This window comes from Acanthochromis polyacanthus, chromosome 4 (genome assembly GCF_021347895.1).
Source record: "Acanthochromis polyacanthus isolate Apoly-LR-REF ecotype Palm Island chromosome 4, KAUST_Apoly_ChrSc, whole genome shotgun sequence".
In the NCBI taxonomy this organism is placed as follows: domain Eukaryota; kingdom Metazoa; phylum Chordata; class Actinopteri; family Pomacentridae; genus Acanthochromis; species Acanthochromis polyacanthus.
The window spans coordinates 43613545-43640017 of record NC_067116.1 but is presented as its reverse complement, the minus strand read 5'-3'; the positions used below and the strand labels follow the sequence as shown (position 1 = coordinate 43640017).

General features: G+C 42.1%; 1 protein-coding gene across 1 annotated transcript in view; it reads left to right on the top strand.

Moving 5' to 3' along the window:
* The window catches only part of faf1 (Fas (TNFRSF6) associated factor 1), an 84975-nt gene that overhangs the window by 2391 nt on the left and 56111 nt on the right, over positions 1 to 26473 (top strand). The window contains exons 2-7 of the mRNA XM_051947364.1: positions 1929 to 1997; positions 7617 to 7663; positions 9948 to 10213; positions 10332 to 10423; positions 11690 to 11781; positions 21730 to 21835. Coding sequence (XP_051803324.1) covers positions 1929 to 1997; positions 7617 to 7663; positions 9948 to 10213; positions 10332 to 10423; positions 11690 to 11781; positions 21730 to 21835 — 672 coding nt within the window. The remainder of the gene's footprint in view (positions 1 to 1928; positions 1998 to 7616; positions 7664 to 9947; positions 10214 to 10331; positions 10424 to 11689; positions 11782 to 21729; positions 21836 to 26473) is intronic.

The window sequence follows — 26473 nt, the reverse complement described above, 5'->3', positions numbered from 1 at the left end:
ATTCTTTAAAAAGCCAGTTTATAGAGCTAAAACTGCAAAAAAAAGTATTTTTGTTTGTTAACACAACACTGGAATTGAGTTTCTGACGGCTGTAAAGGAGGCACCACACTTTAAAGTTGCCTTAAATCTCATGCATTATTACAGGGCTCAGACAACAAGGTAATATTTATAATTTTCTCAAATTGGAGCCAGTTATTTCCTCCTTGGTTGGATATTTCAACAGTTTTATATTGCTTCTTGGAATGTGGTTAAGAATTGGACCAGAGTTGTGCTACATGAACAGAACAGAACCTGCATTAAAATGGATAAATATTATTTTCTTATGAAGCATCAAGTACCTAAGACATAATTACAGGCCCTTTAAATGCCAGGCGAGCGTCTGAGCAGCATGTTTTCCCCTTCAGTGTGTAACCTACGTTTTATCTCTCTCCTTTGAATCAGCTATCAGTAAGAAACAGAAGCTTGTGGGTGTGATTTTAAAGTATTACAGACAACACCAGTGTCAGCAGTGGGGTTATTTTGGAGATGATGCAAGCTGTTTTCACCTCCAAAGGAAGAACTGAAATTCTTGTTTTACAGAGGGGTTTAAATAGGCACAATAACCCTGGTTTTGTGGAGCACTTGTTGCTTAAAGATGTCAAAAATTTAACTCAGTTTGCCAGGTTATCTACTGCTCTGTTTTACAATAAAAGCTGAAAACAATGAGAGCTTGGAGTCGTCAAAAGACTGATAAAACTACAGTTTCTGTACCTACATTTCAACATTTAATCTTTGTGTGATAAAAGTCCGTGTTGTTTACAGATATGGCCAATGTTGATTTTAAACTCTCGTTATCAAAGTTCTTGTGATTGCCTCCTTCTTTTGAGCTTTAACTGCGGCTGGAAGGGATGTTACTTTCCACTCCATTGCCTAAATTAAATCATCAAATCCTCAGCTTTAACATTGTCTGGCTTGATGAGTTCATGAAATCATCTTTTGCAGCTAAATAACAAAGTTGCCTTCCTTTAAAGTAAATCTACATCAACAGTATCCTTCAGGATTTGTCTGTTTCACTGCAGGCTAATTGTATACACTGTTAAAATAAAATAAAAAAACTCTTCTGGAACAACTGTGGCACAGGAGCACATGCATTTTTATCATTTGGAGTAAGGTTAAATGATTTAAAAGCTTACATCACCATCTTATCGTTCCCCTTTGACCAGCCTCTTGGAGGATTTTATGAACTGATCGAACACCGTTCAAGTACTTGCATGTTCTTGGTATTGATACAGAAAATGCTCTGCTATTTTCCTGAAGGTTCATCTTGCTTGAGGCTTTTTGACATTTCAATGAGTGATAGGTTTTTTTGTTTAGTGATGTTACAGCTCCAGTTTCTTGTCATGCGGTTTATGTGTTGCTTTGAATCTGAAGATGTGTTTTGATTCTGTTTTGGATCAGTCGGCCTCCCTTATTTTACATTTCAGGAAGAAAACAAACAGATAAAGCGAAGATATCATGAAAGCAGCAGTTGGTGTCGGTGTGCCCCGGTGCACTTTTGGCACTGTAATCCTGTTACGCTTTAAAGAATACACTTTGTTTAGCCCCTTATGCAAGCTTTAGAAGTTTAAGGTGTCTGTGTGTAAACAATACAGCTACCAGCCGCTGCTTGCTCACTACTTCTAGTATCAAAAATGAGTTTTCCTGAACCTTTTCGTGTTTCCTCTCTCCTAGAAAGTTCAGTGTTTGCAGAACTCGCTTTGATCGGACGCTGCTGAGTGTCAAAGCAGTCAAAACCCTCCTTTTGTTTTCATTCTGTCTCTTTCCTTTTGTTGTTGTGGAATGTATTTTTTTATGCAGCAGCAGATCATTTCATCTAATAAACTGCAGCAGAACGTCACACAGTAGTGCATTTTTCTTTTCTAATTCATTCTTTTGTTTTCTCCCCGCAGGCTTGCACAGGAATCGACAACATTGCAGAGGCGATCACTCTGTTAGAGCTTAATAACTGGGATTTAGTGGTAAGTTCATTATCTGCAAGCTTTGGGCCTTACTCTCGGACATGCAGGCTTAGTCCATCGAGTTCAGGAGGGAGGTTAACATCCAGTTGCACACACCTCAATTTTGCATTCATTTTATCCACTGGCTCTTATCAAGCATCGGGCCAAAAACGCCGCCCTTTACGGAGAATGTGTCCTGAGAGGCGTGGCTGAGTGTTTAGAGGGACACCATGAGAAGGATGTGTCCTGCCAGGTTCGTATTAATTCATGATGAGCCCCTCACAGCGGAGTGCGTATCAGAAGGGGTCAGTCTATATTTAGAAAGATGCTGGCAGGAGTTCAAAGCAGGCGGCGCAGCAGCAGCAGGACAGACGGCGAGGACTGGACCCGCTGCAGCTGTAAATCTGATGACTTGCAGTTCCTCCACAGCAGGTGTTAGGTTTTTGTAGAAACGGGTTGCTTGTGTATGCGAGTGGGACAGCAACAACAGAGCTGAAGGGACGCACCCCCCCCCAAAATCTGCAGCACTGTTTCCTCCAAAAAAATCTTTAGAAGTGCAGAAAATAGTTAACCTCCTCAAATCCTGACTCACCGCTTTTTATTTTAAAATCAATTTAGAAAGCAGATGATGCCCTCAACTAACAGATACTTGCATTAGATGTGGCATTTACCGTGTAAATTGCTGCTTTTGAGCTCCTTGATGCTAATATTTTATCTTTTATAAGGGAGGATGTGTTTTATTGCAGGCAAGAATTTAGAAATAAGCTCAATAATTGCAATAATAATCTTATTTTATAAAACAGACAAATACAATCATTAGAATTCACACAACATGATGCATAGAAAACCCAGGTAGTGATAGAAAATGTAAAAGAAAAAAAAAGTTGAACTGGACAGCATTTGAAGCTCTAAACACTGGCACCATGATCACTAGCCCTGGATTGGTTGAAACTGTCATATTAAAAACATAAAATGTAAGTTTGTAGATGAAATAAAGATCACAGTCAATGCAAGTCTAACTGGACAGAGATCTCCCATTGAAGAGTGCCGCTTTAAGTGCATTTATCCTGGAGTCTAAGGTTGCTGCATTCGTCCCAGCGTTCAATAAATTATTGATATTTCGGCGTTAAATGTGCCTGATTCGGTGGACAAACCTCTGCCTTATGGTTGCTAAAATATAAAGTGAGACATAGTGCTGGGAAGAGACGGCTTTGTATGACGGTGAAGAGGAAGAGTTGCATTTCCTTACTAGTCCTGTGCCCAGGTGTGATACAGGTGCCATGTATGTTTAAAAACAAAAAAATAAAAGTTAAAAAGCACTCAAAGAAATATTCAAACCACTCCTGAAGTATAATCCATTTCTCCACTGGCCGTCTTTATGGTCAGTGTGCTCAAAAATACCCCTATTTTTATGATAATATGGAGCCGAATACATCTACACCCCCTGTCAAAAGTTTTGAGACGAGTTCTCATTCATTTGAATGAGAACCCGGCTCAACACTTTTGACAGGGGGTGTATGTAGAGCCTACTTCATGCTATTTAAATGCCACTATTCTAGCTGTCATTAACCATATTTCTAAACCTACTTCAGTTGCTTTCTTTGCACTGAATCATTGTTGAGTACTGATGACAAACACCACTGCTCATCAAATTTACTTAAATTTTCACTTTCATTTTACTTATCTTTATGTGGTATTGTAAACTTGCATTTTCTGAAACAAATCCCAGACGACTACACCCTCTTTTCTCAGCTGAGAAGCAAAATATTAACTTTTAACGGGAACTTTACAGCTCTACAGTGACTGCAAGATAGACTTTTGACACTCTAAATTTATTTCAGCGGTTTGAGAGATAAACTAAGTGGTTTTCTTAAGCTTTCAGTGCCTGTCTGTACAAAATATCCTTGCTGCACAGCATACATGTTGATTAGTCATACAAGGAAAGGTGTATGCTGGTAATAGCATTAATAATAGCTCTTTTCTATTAAAGTGTCCTAATACATAGGGCTGGACCCAAATATCCGAATATTCGTTCGCCACTGCGGTATCCGGATTTTAATTTTGGTATACGAATATTTTTACCACCACCTGAATGGTCGGGTTGCTGCAGACTCTGACGTCACGCTTCACTTCGTTGCATAAACACAAGACAAGATGCTGAAGACCTCCGCTGTTTGGGAATTCTTCAGTTTAACTGAAAACGAAGGCAAAATTTGGACCCGGGAGACCAGACGAACGTATCCGAATATCCGGGCCGTCTCCGCCACAAGCCCCCCGCACCCCTGTCGGATGTTACGGGGCGAAACGAATATTCAGATATTCGTCTTTAATAGGGCCCGAATATTCGGAGGCCAGAAACCACTATTTGGGCCAGCCCTACTAATACACCAGGACAGTGTGACCCTACGTGCAAAATGCCAGAACCTCTCATTGATTTTTTTTTTGTTCTGTTTGTTTAAACCTGTGTGTTCTCCCTTGTGACATATCAAAGTGGTCTTTCATGAAGAAAAAGCCTCTCCTCTCTCTTAAAAAAAAAAAAAAAAAACCTATACCATTATGCATTGATTATCAACAGAAGCCACAGGACAGAAACTGGCTCATAATACAGAAGTGAGTTGAGAAACACAGGGACAGTTTTACCTTCAAAGCCACAGAATATTTACCCAAAGCAGATCAAAAAAGTGGAATGTTCAGTGATATGACAAAGACTCCTGTTCATGAGACTGTGTTTAGTCTGGTTGAGTAAGGAATGTTTGGCATTTGGTACACCGTAGACGTCAATCCGGTCAGAAGATAGTTCTGCATTAGAGGTCACCTCTAAGATGCTTTGCACTGTTGGGAGGATTGTTATTTAACTGGATCTTACTGTTTCTTGAACCCTTTCTTCACACACAGAGCAAGAACCATTATCTCGTTAAAAATTAGCCCCACAAGTATGAACGCTTTATTCATGCTGCAGATCGACCAACTGCCTGATTGACCAGAGAACCTGTTTTAATCGTAACTTTAACTCCACTGATGAGACATTTATTTGACGATCCCCAGCGCCTGGTGGTCAATCGTTGGCACCATGAATGCTGGTTTCATGTTGTCCTGTAATATGAATCACTAAAAGTTTTCCTCCAGCTGCTGCCTGTGAAAGTTTCTCTATAAAAACAAAAGCCAAAGAAAAGAAAAACTGCTATAATATCCATTAAAAGGCTGTTTAAATTGTTCATTGCTTTATTAATGCCAATGTGTGAACAGACTGTAACGTACACCACCGTTTAAAAGTATGGAGTCATCCAGAGAGTTCCATGTTTTCCATGAAAACTCCCACTTTTATCCATGTGCTAACAGAACTGCACAAGGGTTTTCTAATCATCAATGAGCCTTTCAACAGCATTAGCTAACACAATGTAGCATTAGAACACAGGAGTGATGGTTGCTGGAAACGTTCCTCTGTACCCCTATGGAGATATTCCATTAAAAATCAGCTGGAACATTCATTTACTACATTAACAATGTCTGCACTGGATTTCTGATTAATTTAAGGGGGAGTACACCTTATATGCCTTAAAAAAATGTCAAGTGCTTAAACTATTCATTAGGTATCAAAGAAATGTTTAGTTAGTGACGTACAACAGCTTGGCGAGTACTTGTGCATGGTTCACAATCTTTATCTGCCATTTTCTCAAAATCTGTATGTTTTGGGACAGGCGTTACATAAAACCTAATAACTTTTAAACTATTTGAGCAATCATGCTGATTTTTTTCACAGATAGTTCTTAAGACAGTACTTCTTAAAATAATGGATGCTTTTTTAAATGCTTTATAATCTGACCACTTAAGACCATTTTCATTCTGGGGTAAAGAGGTATTTATATTGAAATGGTTGCTGTGGCAATCAGAAAAAGAGTGATCCCCAAAGCACCCATTATTTGTTTTACAGTAGGTTACTCTATCAAAAGGTAGAATAGTCATTAACCCCAAATTTATGGACTCTGAGTAGATGGCATCTAAAGATGGGTCACCGGGAAATGTTTATTGGGATGTTTATGACAAGATTTTGTCCCCAGGGATCACTGCATGTAACTTCGAACTGTGAAAATGATAATTTGCAACTCTTACGCTTTAAAATGATGTACAGCATGTTAAATTGGGTCATATCAAACAATGTTAAGATACAATATAATGGCTTTGTGAACCTGTGAAATAAGGTGTACTCCCCCCTTAAGTTATCTTCATTTTTTTTTAAAGTGCTTTTCTTTCAACAATAAGGACATTTCTAAGTGACCCCAAACTTTTGAACGGTCGTGTAATTCTACAAACCCCAGGCAGCTTCTGGACCATTTTTTTTTTATCCTATCACATTTTTCTTCACTGTGGAATCCTCTTTTACTTCAGTATAGATCGCAGCAATGGAGTGAACAATAATGAGGAAGAGAATTACAAAGAGGAGGAAGAGGAGGTAGAGGAGGATACAGCTGGTGGAGACAAGGGAACCAATCAGAGGGCACAAATGAAGGACGAGCGTGAACATTGACCAGTTGCAGAGCTTTTTTTTGGCTGCCTATCGAATAAAAAAGGAATAAAATGAATAAAACCAGCCATCCATTCACAATTCCAGTTAGGAAAATCAGAATATCTTGCTTTGAAGATGGGGATGCTATTCCAAACGGTGTGGGGTTGGAACGGATCAGCTTACACTGTGGAAAAGGATACGACTTGTGGGGTGCAAAGGGGGTATATTCTGTATGCATTCTGCTGTTTCCATCGATTCCTGCACCTCTATGGAAACAGCATAAGCATAACTACAAGCGGAAAAAGCTCAGAAATGTCTTCAGTGCCGTATGACACAGTTACAATGCCAGAAATCTGAAAAAAATCAAAAGTTAAATTTCAGTTTTAACAGAAGACCTTTGTCTTTGCTTTTTGCCGTCCCATTTTTCCTTCATTCAACACAAAGCTAAACCTGGATACCAGCATACGTAACAACTAAATTCAGTTTGCTTGTTTTGCAGACTAGAATAACGAGTGTTCTGGAGAAAACCAGCCGATTGTCCATTCAGACAAAAGCTCACTGCACAGCTGACAGCAGCTGCATGTGTCAGTGCCGTCCTCTTTGTTCCCATCGGTCACTCTCCTTGAATAATCCAGCTCGGTCACGTTTTGACAGCGTTTGTTTGGAAACTTTGTGCAAGCACATGCCACAAAATCAGATGTTACATTTTTCTTAATACATGCAGATTTGCTGGTTGTCACTTTCAACTTTGCAGATAATCAGTCAACATTTATGTCCCTTATGCTGAAATATACGAAGTTTACGAACCACAAAAGGCACATTTTTAGGATCATATGACATCGTAGTAGCTAAAAGTCATCATTTGGGGATTGCTCACTGTTTTTAAGGTTGAGTTTTATGATTGGTTGTCCTGTTTAGGATGCAACTTTTAAGGAAAATGTTTGGTACAATATCTAGAATTCTGTAAGAAGCTTTCCAAATGAGTCTCTTTGAAACCTACTCCTTGTATATCAGCTGCTATGTTTTGTCATGGTGTTGTTTACTGATGTAGTTCTTATTATAATTTTACCACCTATTTAGAGATGCAGCAACAGCATCTTCGTACATCACGGTGTCTGCTTCTGCTTCCGTTACAGGCAGCCATCAACGGGGTGATACCACAGGAGAATGGCATCCTACAAAGGTAATAAAAACGCTGCTGCACGTTCAGATCACATTTGATCAGAGGAGATGTTTCCGCTGACGGTGGAAGGAATGTCACCTGACCACCATATCATGTCGGACTTTTCAATGCGCCGTTGTGCATTTGTCACGCTAGAATGACCTTGCAAAAAAAAAAAAAGCACAAGAAATATGAGTAGGTGGACATGGGGGGTGTCTGTCCTTTGTGCCGAACGGCTTCCAAAAATCCTGAAGTTTTAAGCAAGATGTCGTTGTATTACCAGTAAATTGAAATCCTCACCCAAGTAATGAACAAGCAGTGTTAACTTTGCACAGAACTGGTGAGAGAAATTTTCCATATCACCTGCTTTTTTTTGTTGAGGAATTTAGGATGTTAAATCTTAAACTAAATGTTGCTTTGTAGACATATGCATTCATATCCACTGCGTAACACTAACACAGAGTTGGGGTGTGTTGCTCCTGCTATGGTTTCTGTTCTGCTGTTTAATAGAGGAATGATATAAAAGACTGCAACTGCAAGGAAACTTTCTGCCAAGAATGGAGTTGTACACAGTTTCTGAATAGAAAAGGTTTCTTTAAGAGGCTTTGTGCCCTTCGCTTTCCCTCAACGGTTAGCTGACACTCGTGAATGCAGTGAGCTAATCTAAACCCTCTCAGAGTGGCGACGTTCTGTTAAACCGTTTCTTATTTTGTGTACACACTCGTGCGCATGTGTGCGCTTGCATGCATGTGCTGCGGTGTGGTTAGGGCCCTTGGGCCATGAGAATATCGCCGGTCTTTCTTGAGGGCACACATTGCTCTGAAAGGAGGCTGGCTGGCAGTGTGACCAGCAGCCAACACATTTACTAAATGGCTGGCATTGGTGTGAGTAGGCTGGCGTTGCCCAGTAAACAGACTCTGATGACGTGACCTGAGCTGGGGCCAGTTGGACGTTTCGCCAGCACTCCTGTCGCACATGCATTTCCCTCCTCCCTGGTGTCCTCTTCGCCAGGCAGAATTCTGAGAAGCTCGAATGTTGCAGAAAAAAAGGATTTCCTTGTGGAAGCTGATAGAAATCCTCTGAACTCTGGCGTAAGCAGATCGACAGGTGAAGGCCTCGACAGTTTCTCCTGCTTTGGGACACCTCATGTCGTACACGGGAGAAGAGCGCCATCTAGATGTTGGAAAGCTCACCACTGCACCCAAACAGCAACAACAGACGTTCTAACGGGTTTTAGTGTTACTGAGCCAAGTTTAGGTGAAAGTTCACTGTTTCAAAAGTTGGGGCAGGAACACATTTTTACAACATATTCAGGAATTCTAAGGATCATCTTGGTCAGATCTCTCACATTTGCCCTATTTTTTTTTTCCCTGTTGCTCAGTTTTCCTCGATTCTATGTCATCTTTATCTCACTGTCATTTACCAGAACATTAGTGACATGACAGCAGTCTCCTGCAATTACTACTACAGCCATTAAATCTATATTCCACTCATTAAAAAGAAGACTTTCATTGGTAAAATTTGTGTAATTGCATGCAGACGTACAAACGTCACACTTGTCTGATTATTTTATGTCACAAAGGTGGATTAACTCTAATTTTTACAAGCATTCATTGATACACACTTTTCCAATGTATATAATCTCAGAACGAATTGATCAACGTCAGCTTTTTGGAATTACCAGTTTTTCTGCATTATTTGGACATGTACTGTGATGTAATCTTCATCTATGTCACAAGTAAAGACACACATTTCATGCCTTTTTTGAGCACGCCTTGTTCTAAGATCTGACTCACTAATCCGGTCATCCGATTCTAATATTAGAACAAATGTAAATCTTTAAATAATCAGCGGTTTGAAGTTAGTTACTGGTGGAAGAGACGGTTATAGTGTGCTCCCGTAGAGTTGGGTTAATTTGCCTCCCTATTGGTGCAGCCTGTTTGTGGAGGTTTTGTGTCAGCCGACCTTCGCCTCAGGACAGTGACCTCACCAATGTTGTGGGCCAAATAAAATAGAGCCTTTGTCTCGACAGCCCGAGTTTGGCACTCAGCTCTTGCAAGACAGTTGCTGCTTACACTTCAGGGAACAAAGGGCACACTTTGTTCATGGTTACAAGGGGAAGAAAAGGCATTATTTGCTGTGTTGTGTGAAACATGGAGCATATGCTGAGAACAAAAGCGCGTGAGGGAGCGAGCCGTTTCTCAGTTTCCCGCTGGTTTCCGGCTTTTATCAAGCGTGATATTTTTAGTTGATCATATGAAGTCTGTACAGTCACACCATCAGTGACCTTTTCACCTGTGTGCAGTAACTTTTCCAGCGAGCCGAGCCAGGCCAGCATGTACGGACCTCCCAGCCACTCAGAAGCAGCCGATGCAGCAGCAGGAGGCGCGGTTCCTCCTCCCTCTTCTTCGTCTTCGTCCTCTTCCCCTCCGTCGTCCTCGACTTCAGCCTTCTGCCCCCTCAACTCCTCCTCCCGACACATCGTAGAGCGTCAGCCCCGGATGCTCAACTTCAGGGTGGAGTACCGGCAACGCACTGTAGAGCTGGTACTCGAGGAGGGCAGCACAGTCGGTGAGCTCGCCGATTAGTGTGATGTGCCCGCACTGTAACGCAGAACACGGCTTTCATCCTGCCTTTTAGCGCACTGAAAGTAAATGTTCCTCTGTGCTTTCTCTAATCCACCTCACAGGGGAAATCAAACAAATCCTCGAGACAGAGCTCGGTGTCCCAGTGTCCAAAATGCAGCTGAAGGGATGGAAGAGCGGCGACGCGTCTGATAGTGTGAGTTAATGGTGTTTATTTTTGTCACAAACGTGCAAATCAGAAAGCACGGTCGATATAAGCTATATCTTCTTTTGTTTTGGCAGTATTTCTTCGACTTTTAAGAAGCATATGTCGAATTCATGTCTGTAGCATTTGAATCCAAAACACACAAGTAGGGCTGCAACTAACGACGCGTCGACTAATCGTCTGAGCACGATACGTCATCAAAAGCTGAAGTTGGCGCGCAATGCAACAGAAATCACCATCCGACCGGAGCACGGACGGACATCGGCGCTGCATCGGTGCATATATTATGTATGCACGATGCAGCGTGGACATCCGCGATCTATCGTAAACACGAATGTCAGCGTTTACTATACAGCTGTATCTAAACGCGGACATCCATCGTGCATACATAATACATGCACGATGCAGCGCCCATGTCCGTCCGTGTTCCGCGCTCCGGTCGGACGCTGATTTCTGTCGCATTGCGCGCTCACTTCCGCTTTTGATGACGTATCGTGCTCAGACGATTAGTCGACGCGTCGTTAGTTGCAGCCCTACACACAAGCACCACAGCATCGACAACAGTGGACTTGCAGAGGAGTCTGTTAGCTAATTAACAGTATTTCTCTTTCCAGCCTTGTAGTGCAAATTAGAGGCTCCTCTCAGAATATTCATAAATGGACTTAGGACATCTAAATCCATCTAGACGGACTTAAGTGTGCTTTGTAATATGGTATTTTCAATTCTCCCAAAACTGTAAAAACAAAAACAAAACCTTCCTTTTGTGTCAGGCTTGGAAAACAAACGTCAAAACACTGCAGCTATTCACACCTATAACTATATGTGAAGGTGCCGTTAGAAATAGATTCAATTGTCTTTGAGTAACAGAGTAATATACGCTTTTAATCAGGTATGATCATACACTGAATAGAGAAATTAAGCCCTCCTTGCAGAGGTAAGTGTGTGCTTTTCACTCGCAAATTTTACAGATGTTTCTTCACTCGGACTACAGTTCATGTTGGCAAGCACAGAGCATTGTGGGAGTTTACCCGACAACAGGCACCATGACAAAGACTCCTGTGGTGGTTAATGACCTCCAACGTCGCTTAACTAAGACGAAAAGAGAGATAGTGTTGTCAGTGTACCTAATTAAAAAAACAAACTTATGTCCTAGGCACGATTTCCCTTGCTTCGCAGCGTATTGCCTTTACCGTTACGGTTCCTTTTGCAGGGAACGGAACTATTTTGATGTTTGTGTGTCTCTGTGTTTGTAATCAGACGGTGTTGAGAAGTTTACACCTGCCCAAGAACAACAGCCTGTATGTCCTGACCCCAGACATCGCCCCTACTGCCAGCACCAGCAAAAACAGGTATTCAGGCACTCCAGCTCTTCTTATTGTTTTTGTAGGTCATCACCATAATACAACACCTTCCTCTTCTTTTGCAAGTGCACATACTATCTCCCAACCTGACTGTGCACAAATTCATATACTTTCCTTCTAAATTTATAGTGTGCAGACAGTTGTGTTCATACTGCAACATCTCTGACTCGGTGTACACCACAAGACGGTCGCATTGTCCGTCACATCGAACACCGAAGGGCTGTGACTTTGCCCTTTTTTGCACTTTTTAGCAGCTTCTTAAAGGTTAAACAGCAGCATGAGTCAATGCGATTATTCCTGAGGTGTCCAGCACGGTGCACGGACATAACACAAGGTTTCTGGAGAATTAGTAACTTCCTACAATGTTTGGATGTGCATAAATTAAAGCACCTCCAAAGTCCAGTAGCCTTACAGCTCTTTTAGTTATCATTTTAAAAAATTGTGGAGGGTGGAGAATCTTCTTCTTCTCACACAGCTTCTCCTCATAACAAGCGTTTGTTGTAAGCAGCATTTGTTTTTCTGGCGCATGTGCACACAGTTTGTGTGGTCACAGATTTTGGACTGGGTACAGAGAGACTGGGATGAATGAGGAAACTTATTATTTATCCTCTTGTTTAACCTTACGGACACTGAAAGCATAAATTAGAGAAGGTTGGGTTGTCCTGCTGTTGAATCTTGAGGTAATTGCAGCATATCTGATTTCCATAAGTCCACTTTTCTGCAGACTTTAGCTGAGGGAATCACCCACACTTTATAGCATTGTGATGTCAAACACTGGGTTAGAAAGGGAAGAGTTTATAAAAGCTGATGGGAAGAAGCAACTATCCCAATATCATAAGAAAAAAAGGAAGCTTGCATCTGAGTATTAACGCATAGTTCACTGGCGGTTCATAGCCAGAACTGTGGCCAAATGAGGAACTCCAAATAAACTTTCCCTTATGATATAGAATGTCTCAAACCATAAAAGTATGAAGCGTGGACATCTCAAATGAAAGGGAAAAATTAGATAATTGTGGCAAGTTATAGATGTATGTGTGTTGGATGTTCAAAAAAAAGTATGAAGTGTGTCTTGGCATCATCAAGCATTTACACCCCCTGTCAAAAGTTTTGGGACAGGTTCTCATTGATTTGAATGAGAACCCGTTTTGACAGGGGTTGTATTTATAAGGCAGCAGATCATACTCGGAGCTTATTGAAACTGCTTTTAAAGCATTTATTTATTCATTATTGCAGAGGAAAATTCAATAAGAAAAGCAAACTTCATAGAGTAATTAAAACCAAAAAAGAAATGAAAACTTTAAATATGTGAATAATGAAATAGAAAGAAACTCTTATAATTATGTAAATAGAAGTGCACAGTACAAGTACTGGCAGTTTAGTCAAGATTCTAACTGAAACTGATTTATTAGCAACAGTAATTAAAGAACTGTCTGTATATTAATTTTTAAAATTGCAGAAGCAGACCAGACTTCAGTAGCATAACGACTAAACACCATGTTGCTGTGTCTGGTGTGAACTTCCAGGCTTCAGCCAACATATCTGTGCTGTATTTTATGTCCAGAGCATTCAGAGACTTGCAGACAATAAATAGGGCCTTACATTCAGTTTTATATTTATCTGGAAGCCAGTAGAGAGATCTAAGAATCCGAGTAATGAGGTCTCTCTCTTTTTTGGTGTAGCAGCATTTTGAACGAGCTGTAATTTTCTAATAGTCATGTGTTATAAAAACTATCCTAAAATCTTAATATTAGCCGTTTGCAATTAATCTATAGGTAGTGGCATGAGTGCAGTACCCTTGAGTGAACACCAGGTGGCGGTGTGTGTCCACATACAGAGAAGGAATCCAGCAAGTAGCTTTTTCATTGGTCTATTAAGACACATTGACCCGCTGGTGAACACTCATTTTCTCAGATCCATTGTGACATTTTGAGGAGAACGCCTGCTGCCACAATCTCTGTGTGTTGTGTAAATAATCATTTCCACCTGGCGTCTCTGTGTTTTTCAGCACGATATTGTTGCTTGCTGAAGGTTCTTTTACTTCTTCAGCGGTGGCCTCCATGATAAACGCGTCGTGTGTGTTTTATTCCTTTTCCTCCCGTCTACCACGTTAGTGACGCCGTCCGGTGATAATAGAGGCCTCGTGAAGCCGGCGTTCTCCGTCTAGAGGTTGTTCCGGTCGTCTTAGCGAATGCACGACAGCATTAGCAACCTTTCCCTCTGAAATGTCAGGCAGCTCGGTGCAAAGTCACAGCAGTAATTTAATCACAGGTGGCAGCTGAACATGGGATTGTCTTTTCATCAGTATCAGGTAAACATCATCCCGAGGAAGAACGTTTCTCCTCTCGTTTCACCTCCTGGACAGAATGCTGCAATGAATGAAGATAATTTCTGTGCACATGCGTTAATTTAATTCGGCATTTAGACGGTCGGACGGCTTGAATTTGTCGTGTTTTTATGGGAGTGTTTGCTTGTGTCACTGTATCTTCGGTTTGCAGACATTTCTAGGCCAAGTGAGGGTGATGAGGATGCACCGAGTGATTGTTAAACGGACGTATTTTTAGAAGCTTGTTTCTCCCGGGACGCAGTCTATGAGTCAATGAGCAATAAATGAATGAATTAAAGGGAATTAAGTAGTTTTATATTGCAAGCAGTGCCATTAAACGGTGGAATTATACACCGTAAAATTAATAAAGTGGAATTTTTTTTTTAAATTAATGTTTGATCTGTGTTGTTTCAGATCCTGTTTTCCTCTTAAAGCTGTTTTTCGAGCAAACGTCACCATTGTCGATCGTCTTCAAGGGCTTCTCTGCCGTATAAGTGGTTAGCTGTGAATCTCAAGTCTTAAAACATCTCTGCAATCCTCTTCTGTTCAGGAAAGTTATGAAGAAGAGAAAGAACACTCGGGGACACTTTTGGTCTAACATTCTGTGAGCCAGGTTTACTGTGTCTCACGGAGTTGTTTATTGAAATTTCCCACTTTATCAAAAAGAAAAGCAGACTTGATCTTTTGACAAATTCCAGCAGCCCTCCTTCGCAGATTCATGTGTTCAGGAGTTTTTCCTTTTGCGGTGTTACGTACAGTCGCCCCAGTTTGTTGACCGTGGATTGGAAATAAAGAATTGTACTCTAGCTCTCCCACCCCCGAACAAGCATCCACATGTCGGCAGAACACATGTAAAAGGAGTCATTTGGCAGTTTGCCGCTTCGCCTGCTAGTTAGGCTAAGTGGTAGTTATATTGTGTTGGCAGCTAATGGCCCTCATCTCCCCAGTCTTCCCTCCCCTGCTCTGCTCTCCTCTGCCTCCCCTCATCTTCTCACTCCCCCACTGACTGCTGTGTCTTTTTAGCAGCACCGTTGCCATTTCTCCAAGTGTCATCGATATCATTTTGGGTGTCGGGAGCTCATTATTCCGTGTGAGCTATTTCAGTGGTGGACAGTTGGGGCTGAAAGGAGTGGGTGGGCTCCTGGGTGTATGCACATGCATTTGTGTGTATGAATGTGTGTGTGTGTGTGTGCGGTGACTCTGCTGTCATACTGGGAGGGGATAGGTGACAGATCACAGAATACGAGGGGAGCGGTCCCCCCCGTAGCGAGACCAAACAAGCTGTTAGCTGGCAGTAAAAATAAACTGTGGTCGCACCGTTATACGTGCAGTTTGTGTGTAGTGTCTGCAGATTTGTTGCTGTAGACAGCGAAGGCATCCGCCCGAAGTTTGCAGGAAGCACACATTATCAGCAAAGCACCGACTCAAGGTACTAATGTGTTGTGATAGATCCGATCTGGTATCCCTGCCCTCTCATTTGATTAGTAGTACGGCCATAATTGAATTCCCCTAATGCTTCTTTTGTGCTCACTTTTAGAGTCTGTTTATGACATGCTTGTGATTTGTTGTCTCATTACTGCAAGAGTTGAGTAAGGTCGTATGTTTCTGGCGTCATTCCTGTCTTATTTGCTTATAATTGCAGCTACAGTTCTTACCCAGAATTAAATTTCTCCTCCTAAATTCTCTGCAGCTTTAATGCAACGTTGATGCTTGATTTTAATACATTTTGCTGCTTTAAGTGGAGTCTGTCACCCACATGGTTGTGATTTATTTTGTCTTTATGGGAGGAATTTATTAATTCCTTATATTTCGGGTATCACTACTGTCATATTTGCTTAATTCACAATTAGATTCAACTTCCTAAATTTCACTGTAACTTTAATGCAATGTACTTTTTAGAGTCCGTTTATGACATGGTTGTGATTTACTGTCTCTTTACTGCCAGAATTAAATCAGATCTTATGTTTCTGGTATAACTGCTCTCTTATTTGCTTATAGCTACAATTATTACCCAGAATTCAGTTTCTCTTCCTAAATTCCAACTTCAATGCAACTTAGATGCTCACTTTTTCCCCGTTTAGCTTCTCAGAATAGAGTCTGCCGCCCACGTTGTTGGGATTTATTGTCCTTTTAGAGCAAGAATTAAATTCTCTTTTGTTTCTAGTGTCGCTGCTCTCTTATTTGTTCAATATTACAAGCACAACTATTAACCTAAATGCCTACTTTAACTCAATTTATCTGCTGAAAGTAGAGTCTGTTACATGTAGTTGGTGATCTACTGTCTCTTTACTGCAACAATTACATAAATTTTTCTACTATCTTCAAACGCAGCTCCAAATATATGAAAATCTTGATTATTCTGTGCTTGAGTAAACCTGATCTGTCTCTTATTCATCACAACAACAACACAGCCGTGTATAGTATTGTGTGACTTTTAACTAGTAAAACACACTGCAACACTGCTGAAGTTCACATTAGGGCAGAGGCCAGATTTAATTAGTTTTTTGTCTGCGTTCCTTCGAGTTTCATGCGTGGACCAGTAAAACCTGCCTCTCAGCTTCTCCTCCCAGCTTGTGATGATCGTCGTCATCTAATTAACCACGATAAACCCAAATATAACAGAAAATCTAATTAGTAACATTTTATAAAACTAAGTTCATAATTTCCGTCTAAGTTGCCTGTTTGTTTGTCTTAACTTGGATGGATTTTGCACACTCCAAAGCCGTTTTCAAACACGCATCCGGCAACAATGTTTGCTTCAAATATCCACACGCTCAGTCGCCTCTTTATTAAGTGCACTTGTACAGTCTCATGCAATTTGGTGCGACAGCTCTGCCGTAAATTCTGCCTTTTATGAAGAGAGAATGATGATGGCGTTGTGTAAACTCATGCGTATGTTTGTTACTGAAGTCACAGTGAAAGGTGGAGACAGGTGGCTAAAATTTTTAATGACAGAATATTGGAAAACGACTAAAACATGATGCTGTTTAGTAGAACATTTCAGCTAATTATAAGTCACCACTAAACACCTGTGTTATTATCAGCATAAACTGAAAATTCTGTGATTAGAAAGGCCACTTTATGGCAGAGCAGTTGCATTAGATTGCATTGCATTTTGTAGGTGTGTGTGACAAAGCAACTCCGCATTCAAAATAAATCGTCAATTAAGAATATCATCTTCATCTTTCACTCAATTAAGACCAGTTTTGCTTTCAGGAATGCACATCAAGACACACCTGAGTGGGAAAATATCAATTATGCAACATTATAAATCTCTAATATGCGTTTTGTTTGATCCAACGAGCATTTTTTTTTTTACTTTAAATAAAGTAAAAACACTTTTAAAATAACATTTTGGTTCACATTTGTTTTGCTTGTTTGTTCCAGCTTTGTCCGTCTTTGCGGTTTTATCAAAAAGGCAGCAAAACGCACAGCAAAGTGCAACCTAAATATGACTCACAGAGACGTGAAGTTGCTTTTTGATGGTTAGAAATTGTGGTGCATGATCTACTTTTACTTACATTTGAATCTGTGGTTGACAATTGAGGATGAAGTGTGACTCTAGGAACATCATGGTAATTCTGTGTGTAAATATCTAAATTATTAATTGTGTTATTGTCCAATAATTTGATCCCTATTGTTGGATAAATGGGTTACCTTTAGTATGAGTGAAGCTAATGAAACAAGCACTTTCTCCTGAACTATATCTGCTGGTTTGTGGGAGACTCAAAAGAGAGCTATCCAGCCAAATTTAATTTCGCGATGCTTATTTGCTTCAAATTGTTGCTGAGTAAAAATGCAAATGTCCCATAAATGGTAATATCCCTGGCAATTACTTTGTAGAGCTTGGCTGATGCAGTGCACGGACCTAAACCAAACCGACTGATTAAATAGTGCTGCACCGTCATTATGATCCCGCTGAGCAAACTCCTCTTGGTTGCCTTGTTTGATTAGAAATAAATCTTGAGGCTTTGGGAGATTTTCCTTTGAGCACCAATCTATCTCCGGTAGTTATTTAGTTAGTGATGTGATGTGAAGTTAGTGCTGCAGTGTCAAAGCCTGGTCTGGAGAAGGTTTGTTTTTTTTTGTTTTTTCTGTGGCCATGTTGGTGACTGCCTGTGAATACAAGAGGGTGTTGAGGAGGAGCTAATCTCTTGCATAAATGATGAAGGCCTGATGAATATTTCACCGGAGCCTGTTTCCTTTCTTGTTTATTCTCCGCTCCAGCTCCCGGCAAGCATGTTTGCCAATGAAAGGTTATTTTAATTTGAACTCTTGACGAAATTTGAAATTGCAAAAATGATTCATTAGGTTTTGTGTGTGTTTTTTGTCTCCCTTCCCTCACCTCTCCCCCTCTGTGTGTCAGCCGAAACACAGATGCCTTCAGGGAGACGGTAGCTAGCCGGTTAGCTCAGAGCAAACCTGATGGGAGGACTCCAACAGTTAGCATGCTAATTAACTTTGGGACAAGATGGCAGACCAAAACAGAGCGGAGCCCGAACGGTTTCGCGTTTTTCTGCTTTGTTGTGGATGCAAAATGTGGAGGAGGTAAGGAGACCGTGTGTGTGCCACATGACCTCCTCTGTGCGTGTTAGAGGCGAGGTCAGTAGGCGTGTAATCTCCTGGTCAGCGTGCCTTCAAGTGTTCCAAGCAGTTAAAACACGCATTATGGTATATGTTGGGGAGCTTGTGTACGGGACAGTGTGTGCGTATGGGTATTTGTGTTTTGCAGGCACATGTCACATTGTGAGCGTGCGTGTGCATCTCTGTGTCTGGCAGTGCTAGTTTAATAAGGTCTAGAGTCTGCTCTGCGCCGCGGGGACTCGCAGCTTAGGCGATGGGCTTACCTCAGAATGAAACCAATCTGTTTAGCCTGCTCTTCTCCCCCTGCAGAACGCTCCGTTTTTGCTGTCCATAAAGTTAAATGACATTTTCCTCTCGGCACCCTTATGCCGTGTCAAGCGCCTCCAGAGATGTTGCGGGCCGACCTGGATGTCACCGAGTGTGTGTGTTGAGCGAGAAAGAGACCTCTGAAGGCGGAAGCAAACACTGAGACATCCACATTCAATCCCGTGCTGCTGGAGGGGCCTGCTCAGAAGGCAGCAGCTTTGAAAACACCAGTGGTGAAAGCGGTCCAGACAAAGGGATATTAGACTTGAAACATGGTTGTTCTGTTTATATATGAACCAGCAGGCCTCTTTAGACAGATGGGAAATGACAAGGAGATGACTCACTGTGAATGGCAGCTCTTCCCCCTCCGAGTGCATTTGATATTTTAAGTAGCTATATTTGTACTATAGAGCACAGCGAGTGATCTGATTTTCCAAAGTAAATCTTGAACAGAACTCCACCCACGCACACACCAAATGGCTCGTCGGCCTGCCATAAATGACTGATAAGATGTTCCTTCTTTGCTTGGAAGGACAGAGTAACACTTCCACTCAGTTTACCCTCTATCTCTGCCTATTTAGGAGTCCCGCTGCCTGCCAGCAGCAGCTCGGGACTGTGTCCAAACATAATCGTGATATTAGCTAGATCCTTATTTATGTGTCCCTACCCCTTCCATTTCTCTCTCCTCTCCCTCTCACGCATGCACACACATCTCCCTCATCCTTCTGCTCAGCCCCATTACATATGCATCCATCCTTCCCACTCCACACATTTCCAATCTTCTCCAGTTAGCTACAACAAACATTACATTTACATATTGATTTCGTAGTTTTAGTCAATGTAAATATGCTGTCATTACAGTAAATTTGAGCTTCTGTTAACATAAGCTCGTCCAGATCTGCGCAGATTAAGGGTGTGATTGCATAATTAATGTGTGCGCTACATATTAATTCCCTCATCCCTCTCTTTTCTCTCAACTCTTCCTCCTCTCCTTGGGTTCTGAGCCCTGATTAAGTGCCTGTTTCGGCCTTTAAGCCTCCCATTGCTATTCAGCCTCACAGACCCAGCGTTTGCTCAAAACGCTACTTAACCTCGCAGCTTATTGTAAATGAAGCTTCCAAAAGTTGATTCCCCCCCTCCTCTTCTCTGACACTGCTGTAAGTTACCGAGTGAGCTGCCGGTGTCGGTCCAGTAGCATCATGTTCGAGCAGTGGTTACCTGTAAACACCTTCTGTCTTAGTTTTTCTACTCGTGGTCATTGGTCAGGCTTTAAAGAGGAAAAAAATGCAAAATATTGCCATTTTATCAGATTATGACGGACTTGTGTATGTTGATTGTTAGTTCATCAGATTGTTCACTCATGAGATGTAATTTTTTTTCTATTAACAAAGCTTCCTTGAAAGTGTCTTTATTCAGTTTCCTTTTATATAATCTATTTATTGTGCTTCTTTGTGTTAATAGTTGTTTAAAAAAAAAAATAAAATTCATGGAATATTTTTGCTGAAATGCAAGCTGCACGACTGCCAAAAGTGGATCGGTTTTCAGTAGCCATGTCTGCATCATAGAGTGTATGAAAAAAGATAGATGTAGTGACCCGCTTTGAAACGTGAACCCAATTCCAAAATGTTTAAAAATGCAATACCACTTAGTGCCACTAGGCTGTAACGCTCCGAAAAACTCTGGCTCCCATAGACTGCCATTCAAAAATCATCACCAAAAGCTACATAAATTAATTTTTCCAGCAAGTCATTGTGATTTTTTAAAATTTTTTTGGTTTAAATGCTTCCTCCTTATCAGTCTTTCAGCAGTCCATCTGTAAATAATTCCAGCATTAAATGGGGAAAAAAAGGCTACAAAATGCCTGACATGTTAAGGTGTGTCCGGTTTAATGGTTACTGATTATTAGTTTTGCACGGCAGGATTCAGGCTGATATAATCTAGCAATTTCTTTTCCAAATATGGTCACTTCTGGCTCCAAAAAGATGACACCCAGGAAGTAGCACAGAAACCAGAGGGTGATGTCACAGTGGCTACGTCCATCTTTTATATCCAGTCTGTGGTCTGTATTGGCATGTTAAGGACTAAAATTTGCTGGCTGTGACACGACTGACTTTTTTTGTTCAGGAAAATGAACAATGTGAGCGTGGGACCCCTCTATAAGACAGGAGGGATGCAGCAATGCTTTCAGCCAGAAATCCACCTGACGAACTAATCATGAAGTTGTTGCTATTCAGGTGCAAATTTACTAAATCTCAGAGAGTTTGTGCAACTGTCTAGCAGTAAAATCCTGCTTGCATGTTTAGTTTTTGCAGTTGGGACGGTGCTGAAGGCTCTCCTGGGTCTCCATAGCCTCCAGGTTTGTTAGCAATCAGGCAGACTGATGGACTCCTTGCTGTTTTTGTGCAGGTGGTCATAGCTGTGGAGGCCTGCTGTGCTGAGTGCAGCTCTGGCCAGGCTTGTTAAGACACAACCAGTAAAGTGGGCGATGGCCCCCTGAGGAGGCACCCACCTCCCCGTGGGCCAGCAGGCTACCACTACTTGACAAGTTTCAGCTTGCCCTGTACTTGACTGTCTTAGTGATAATGTTTGTTGTGCGTGGCCCGATTCTTTTCGTCCTCTTGCGTCGTGATTACATGCCTGCATCAGTCTCTCTGGTTTTAATTTCCTTCACAGTGTTCATCCCTGTTTCTTACTGTGTTTAATTTTGTTCCCTCCTCATTTAGCGCTCTCCAAGAGTCGTTAAACCAGAACTTCCTGCTGGTCATCAGCCACCGTGAGGCTCAGAGGGACTACAACCTCAACTTCCCCGGCTCCAGAACCATACAGGAGGTATGACGCCGCCGCAGCATGTAAACACAGACCGTACAGTGCTTCACAAAGTCACTTTCTACGCACCGACTCGCACAGAAGCGCTGCACCTCCCAGACTCTACATAATATTACCGTACCTGATTCTGGTTTCCCATAGCACGGCTTTCATTCCATTGGCCAAACATTGCTAGTCTATCTCAGCCATCGATTCATTATTCATCACAAATGATCACATTTCAGAGCACATAATTACTCTCACAGCTGCGGTTTGGTACAACCCCCTCTTTTGCTTCCCACTCCCTCGATGCTGCGTCTTCCCCCCCTCCCGCTCTCCCAGTAGTCTGGAAGGCAGTTTAAATGACTGAACATTGTTTGATCTAGGAATGCGGGAGCCATGGAAAGAGACAGAGTCCATTCATTTTCGCCATCTGAAACTGAACAGTAGATTTGGTAGCATATGAAATATTTATAGTTACTCATCCTGGACCCGGAGTGGAGGCAGTGCACCGCTCTGTCCAATGGTTATTACTATCACAGCTGGAAATGGATTAAAGGTTAAGGAGCATAGAAATATAAGTGTGTGCTCGCTTGCCTATGCAGATGAGCGAGCTTGCGTGTGTCTGTGTCAATGTTTGGGCTCGTATGAGTTCAAAGCAGCGCTCGCCCACACAAAGACACATACATTACTGCCCTATGTTGTACGACTCTAACCCCCCATGAAGAGGGAGACCTGAGCAGGCGTCATTTATTATTCACAGCGTGTAGCCTGCTGTCACAGGTGACAGGAAATACACTCCCCAAAGACTGATCAGGTAGCATAGCAAAGCCCCTCAATCATACCTCACTGTGTCAGTTCAGACAAATTCAGGAGAAATGTTCCTGCACCGTATCATGTTTTGTTCAGTCTTACTGGGGCCAAGTTGTATAAAACATTTTGGCAGATTTTTGAGAATTACATATTTTTATACACCTGGGGAATTCTGTAATTCATATCAAAAGCCAGGGATGAGAGTTCAGTGTTTTTTTGGAAATAAAATTCATCAGTTACTCTGCTCAGTGTTAATTTAAAATACAAACAGGGAACTTTCAGTAAGGCTAAATGAGCCTTATATTTTTTTTAAATATCACCACAAAGTTAACATGGAAGCAGCTTTCGATTTTGCACATGTAACGACAATATATACACCCCCCTGTCAAACGTTTTGGGACGCTTTCTCATTCAAATAAATTAGAACTTGTCTCAAAACTTTTGACAGGGGGTGTAGACCTTGTTGCACACCGTTTTCTGTCCACATCTACATTTGTCGAAATAACGAAGAACTGGAACCTTTGCTTGCCGTACTGGCCACGCATCAAATCCAACTGATGTTAGAGGACTCAGAAGTTGGCGAAATGTCGACCAAACACTCCAGTTTTAGTAAGAAATGGGGATAAATCTGTATATAGATGCATTTACAGGAACTTTGTGCTTGTTTTCAAATGTTGTGCTTATTCCCATTGTCAGGGATGAGTTATTGAATATTCACTCCGCTGCTTTGATCTGCTGGAAACAGTTTTGTCTCAGTCAACAAATTGAGTGAACTGAATTACTGAACCCTTAAAATGGATTTTCATGGTGTTTTTGAGAAGGTAAAATACAGAAATTTCCAGCTCTATAAACTTTTCTATACAGAATATTCTCAAAATTGAACTAAATTATTTTACAGAAGTAACTCGTGGCTTCCAGTTACCTGATAATAAACTCTGAACTGAATCTCAGACAGTGCAGCAACGTCCCCATCTGACCTAACACAGACTGACTCCAGTGGCATAGTGAAGTAGTTATCATTTTCACTCGATGCATTGTCTGTCTCTGTCTTCAGTTGTTCTAATTCCTGAGGCATCTTAGCATCATTTTGATCTCTCGTCTTTTAGTTTGGCAGTTATTTTACATCAAGACCAATCATTTGCTCTCAGGCAACAGTAAAATGCATTTTTTCTCTCTGTCACTTACTGCAGCGGCCGTGGTTCGGTCCTTAGTGCGGGTGAAGATTACACTAATAATAATCAGGCTACTTGCAGGGCTTGTAATGGTGCTAATTGAACAGATTAGTACAACCAGCATCTGATCTGGAGGCTGCTCGCCTCCCTGGACGTCTCTTCTCTCCTTCCTCGCCCTCTCGTTTTCCTCCTCCCTCCGTCATCACTCCTTTTCCTCTCTCACTCTCTCCTCGGGCAGATGGTTTTGATGAGCGCCCACTGTGAACCTTAAGTGTTTCTGCTGGGATTACAAACACTGGGGAGGGGTCCCTGTGGTGTGGGAGGGAGGAACCATGGACACAGAAAGGAGGCAAAGGACTGTTGGCTTGGTGGGGGTGCTGCAAGAGGCCATAGGGGATAGACGGGGGACAATGTGGGCTTAAACAGGCCTCCATGTCGTGGTCTTTTCCTTACACATGCTTGTCTTTAGGCATCTCAAGGCCCCCTGCAGTGAAAATGAGACCCACAACTTTAACCTGCATATACCATATGCACACACCATGTTGGGACTGCCTCAAAAAAGTTTATTTTCCAGCTACAGGTGCCAGTAAAGTCATTAAAGTGAGTCGAATAGTTGCTGTGGATGACCAGAGCGGTGTTGCTTTGGGTTGAGAAATAAGATTTGGTAAAACGCTGACATAAATACAATAATAAAAGACACAGAGAAGAAGGGGAATGCATTTCTGTTAATTTAAAAAGACTTACGAATGCAACAAAGAAGTAACACCATATTCAGCCCGTCTGACTCCCTTTCTGCTCATACTGTGTCCACTCACACATATGGACTCCACTACAGAGCACCTTTCTCTCCCCATTCTCGCTTTTGTCTTAGGTGAAGACTAACCGATGGTCCCTGCTTGTGCATATCAATGGGGATAGAGTCTTGTCTTCTTGTTTGTCTTTGCCAAAGACTCTGGCTTTGCCTTGTGGCTCTCAGGGAACTGCCCTTACCCCTCCCTTTCTATCCCTTCATTCTCCATCGCTCTCTCCCAGTGCCCCTTTTCCACCTTCTTTCTTCTCCATCTCTAGAACTCAAGGCTGTGTAGACTCTGATTGGCATTACCAGACAAGAGTGTGGGGGTAAGTTGCTGGCTAGCTTCTGAGCTAAGCTGGAGAGCAAATGTTTGCCAGGGAAGTAGAGGGTAGAATAGGGATGGCTGCTGGGTCCTGCGTTGTCCGTGACCAGACCAGTTGTCCTGGGGATTTCCCTCGTCTACTGCCCCCCGGGGCTGGGCCTGGGCCCCATCCCTGCTCTGCAGCTGGGAGACATATAGGAACCGAATGCAGACAGGGGCTACAGAGCTGAGAAAAGGAAGGTTGGATCGAAAAGGGAATGAAAGAAAGGCATCTGGTGCCTCGGGGAGATGAAGAAAGAGAGCAAGAGAGAGAGAGCTTGTGACTGTTTAACGGAAACCTTTCCTTCTCTTTGATTTGCTTCCAGCCAGGGATTACAGGCAATTGGCATTTACAATGATTGGATCATTAATTTTGCCGTGAGGCGTATTGCCCAGCAGCTCAGCGCCACAGCCAGGCTCGCTAATGTTGTGTATAACTGGCTCATACACCCCTGCCTCATCTCAGCATGAGCAGCCACGCACGAATCAGCAGCACCCGTTTATTAGACTTTCATATAAATCCCACTCTGCTGTGTTAAAGACATCGCCTTTATATTTTAGCTTCTGTATGTACAAGTCAGCTTGGTGGATACTTTTCACGCTACTTTGTCACTGAAATACACTCCAACCGTTGTTTGAGGTAAAAAAAAAAAAAAGAGTTTAAAATTAAAAATGAGAGTTTGCGATTAAAATGTCGTACTCAGAGTCAAGGATTAGATCTGATTGTTTTAATTTGTTGCCATCTACCTTATTAGTGAGGTGTCTGTTCTGGTAGACAGGGGGCAGCATTAGACAGTATTGCTCCCTCTGTGGTGGCTGCTGTGGCCAACACATGCAATTCTTTATAACAGAGGGCTGCAACAAGAAAATTCAGCTACCTGGAGAAGTTATGGCGAAGCGTTTTTCTCACCCCGGTTTTGGGCCGCTTTGTGTTCTTTGTTTTTCTTTCATATGGCTTCATCAGATTCTCATAACGGCTCCATGTTTTTCACGTGTCCAGAGAGGCTCGGTGACTCTGCCGGTTGTAGTTTCAGGTGGGCAGGCCTGCCGTGTAGCTGTGTTTTCTTTCTGCGGTGAGATCACACGAGATTGTCCTCGGCCAGGTGTCTTTGGCTGTCTGTCCCCACTCTCCTCCTTCTCCACCTCTCACCTCCACTCTCTCTGTGGTGGGCGTTAGTTTGTTGTTTCTCTGATGCTGCTTTAACCTCTGACTGCAGCCTCTTCATTACTAGTGTTTATGCCTCTCCTTTCCTCCCTTTTCCCCTCTATTCATCGGTCGGCCAGCCGGTCAGTCAAATCCCTGTAGTCTGGCTGGTCAAACATAGATATTACACTCTGTAATAACACTGGCCACCCGCTTTGACCCCAGCCTGCTATCCTGGCCATAGCTTCTCCTCATAAGGATAGGCACCGAGCGGTGTGGTGTGGGATTTATGATAGAAAGACAAAGGATGGACTGTGCCACTCATTTATTATTGTTCTTTTATTTTTTTCTCTGCTTGTTTGCACTGTGAATTGCTTTG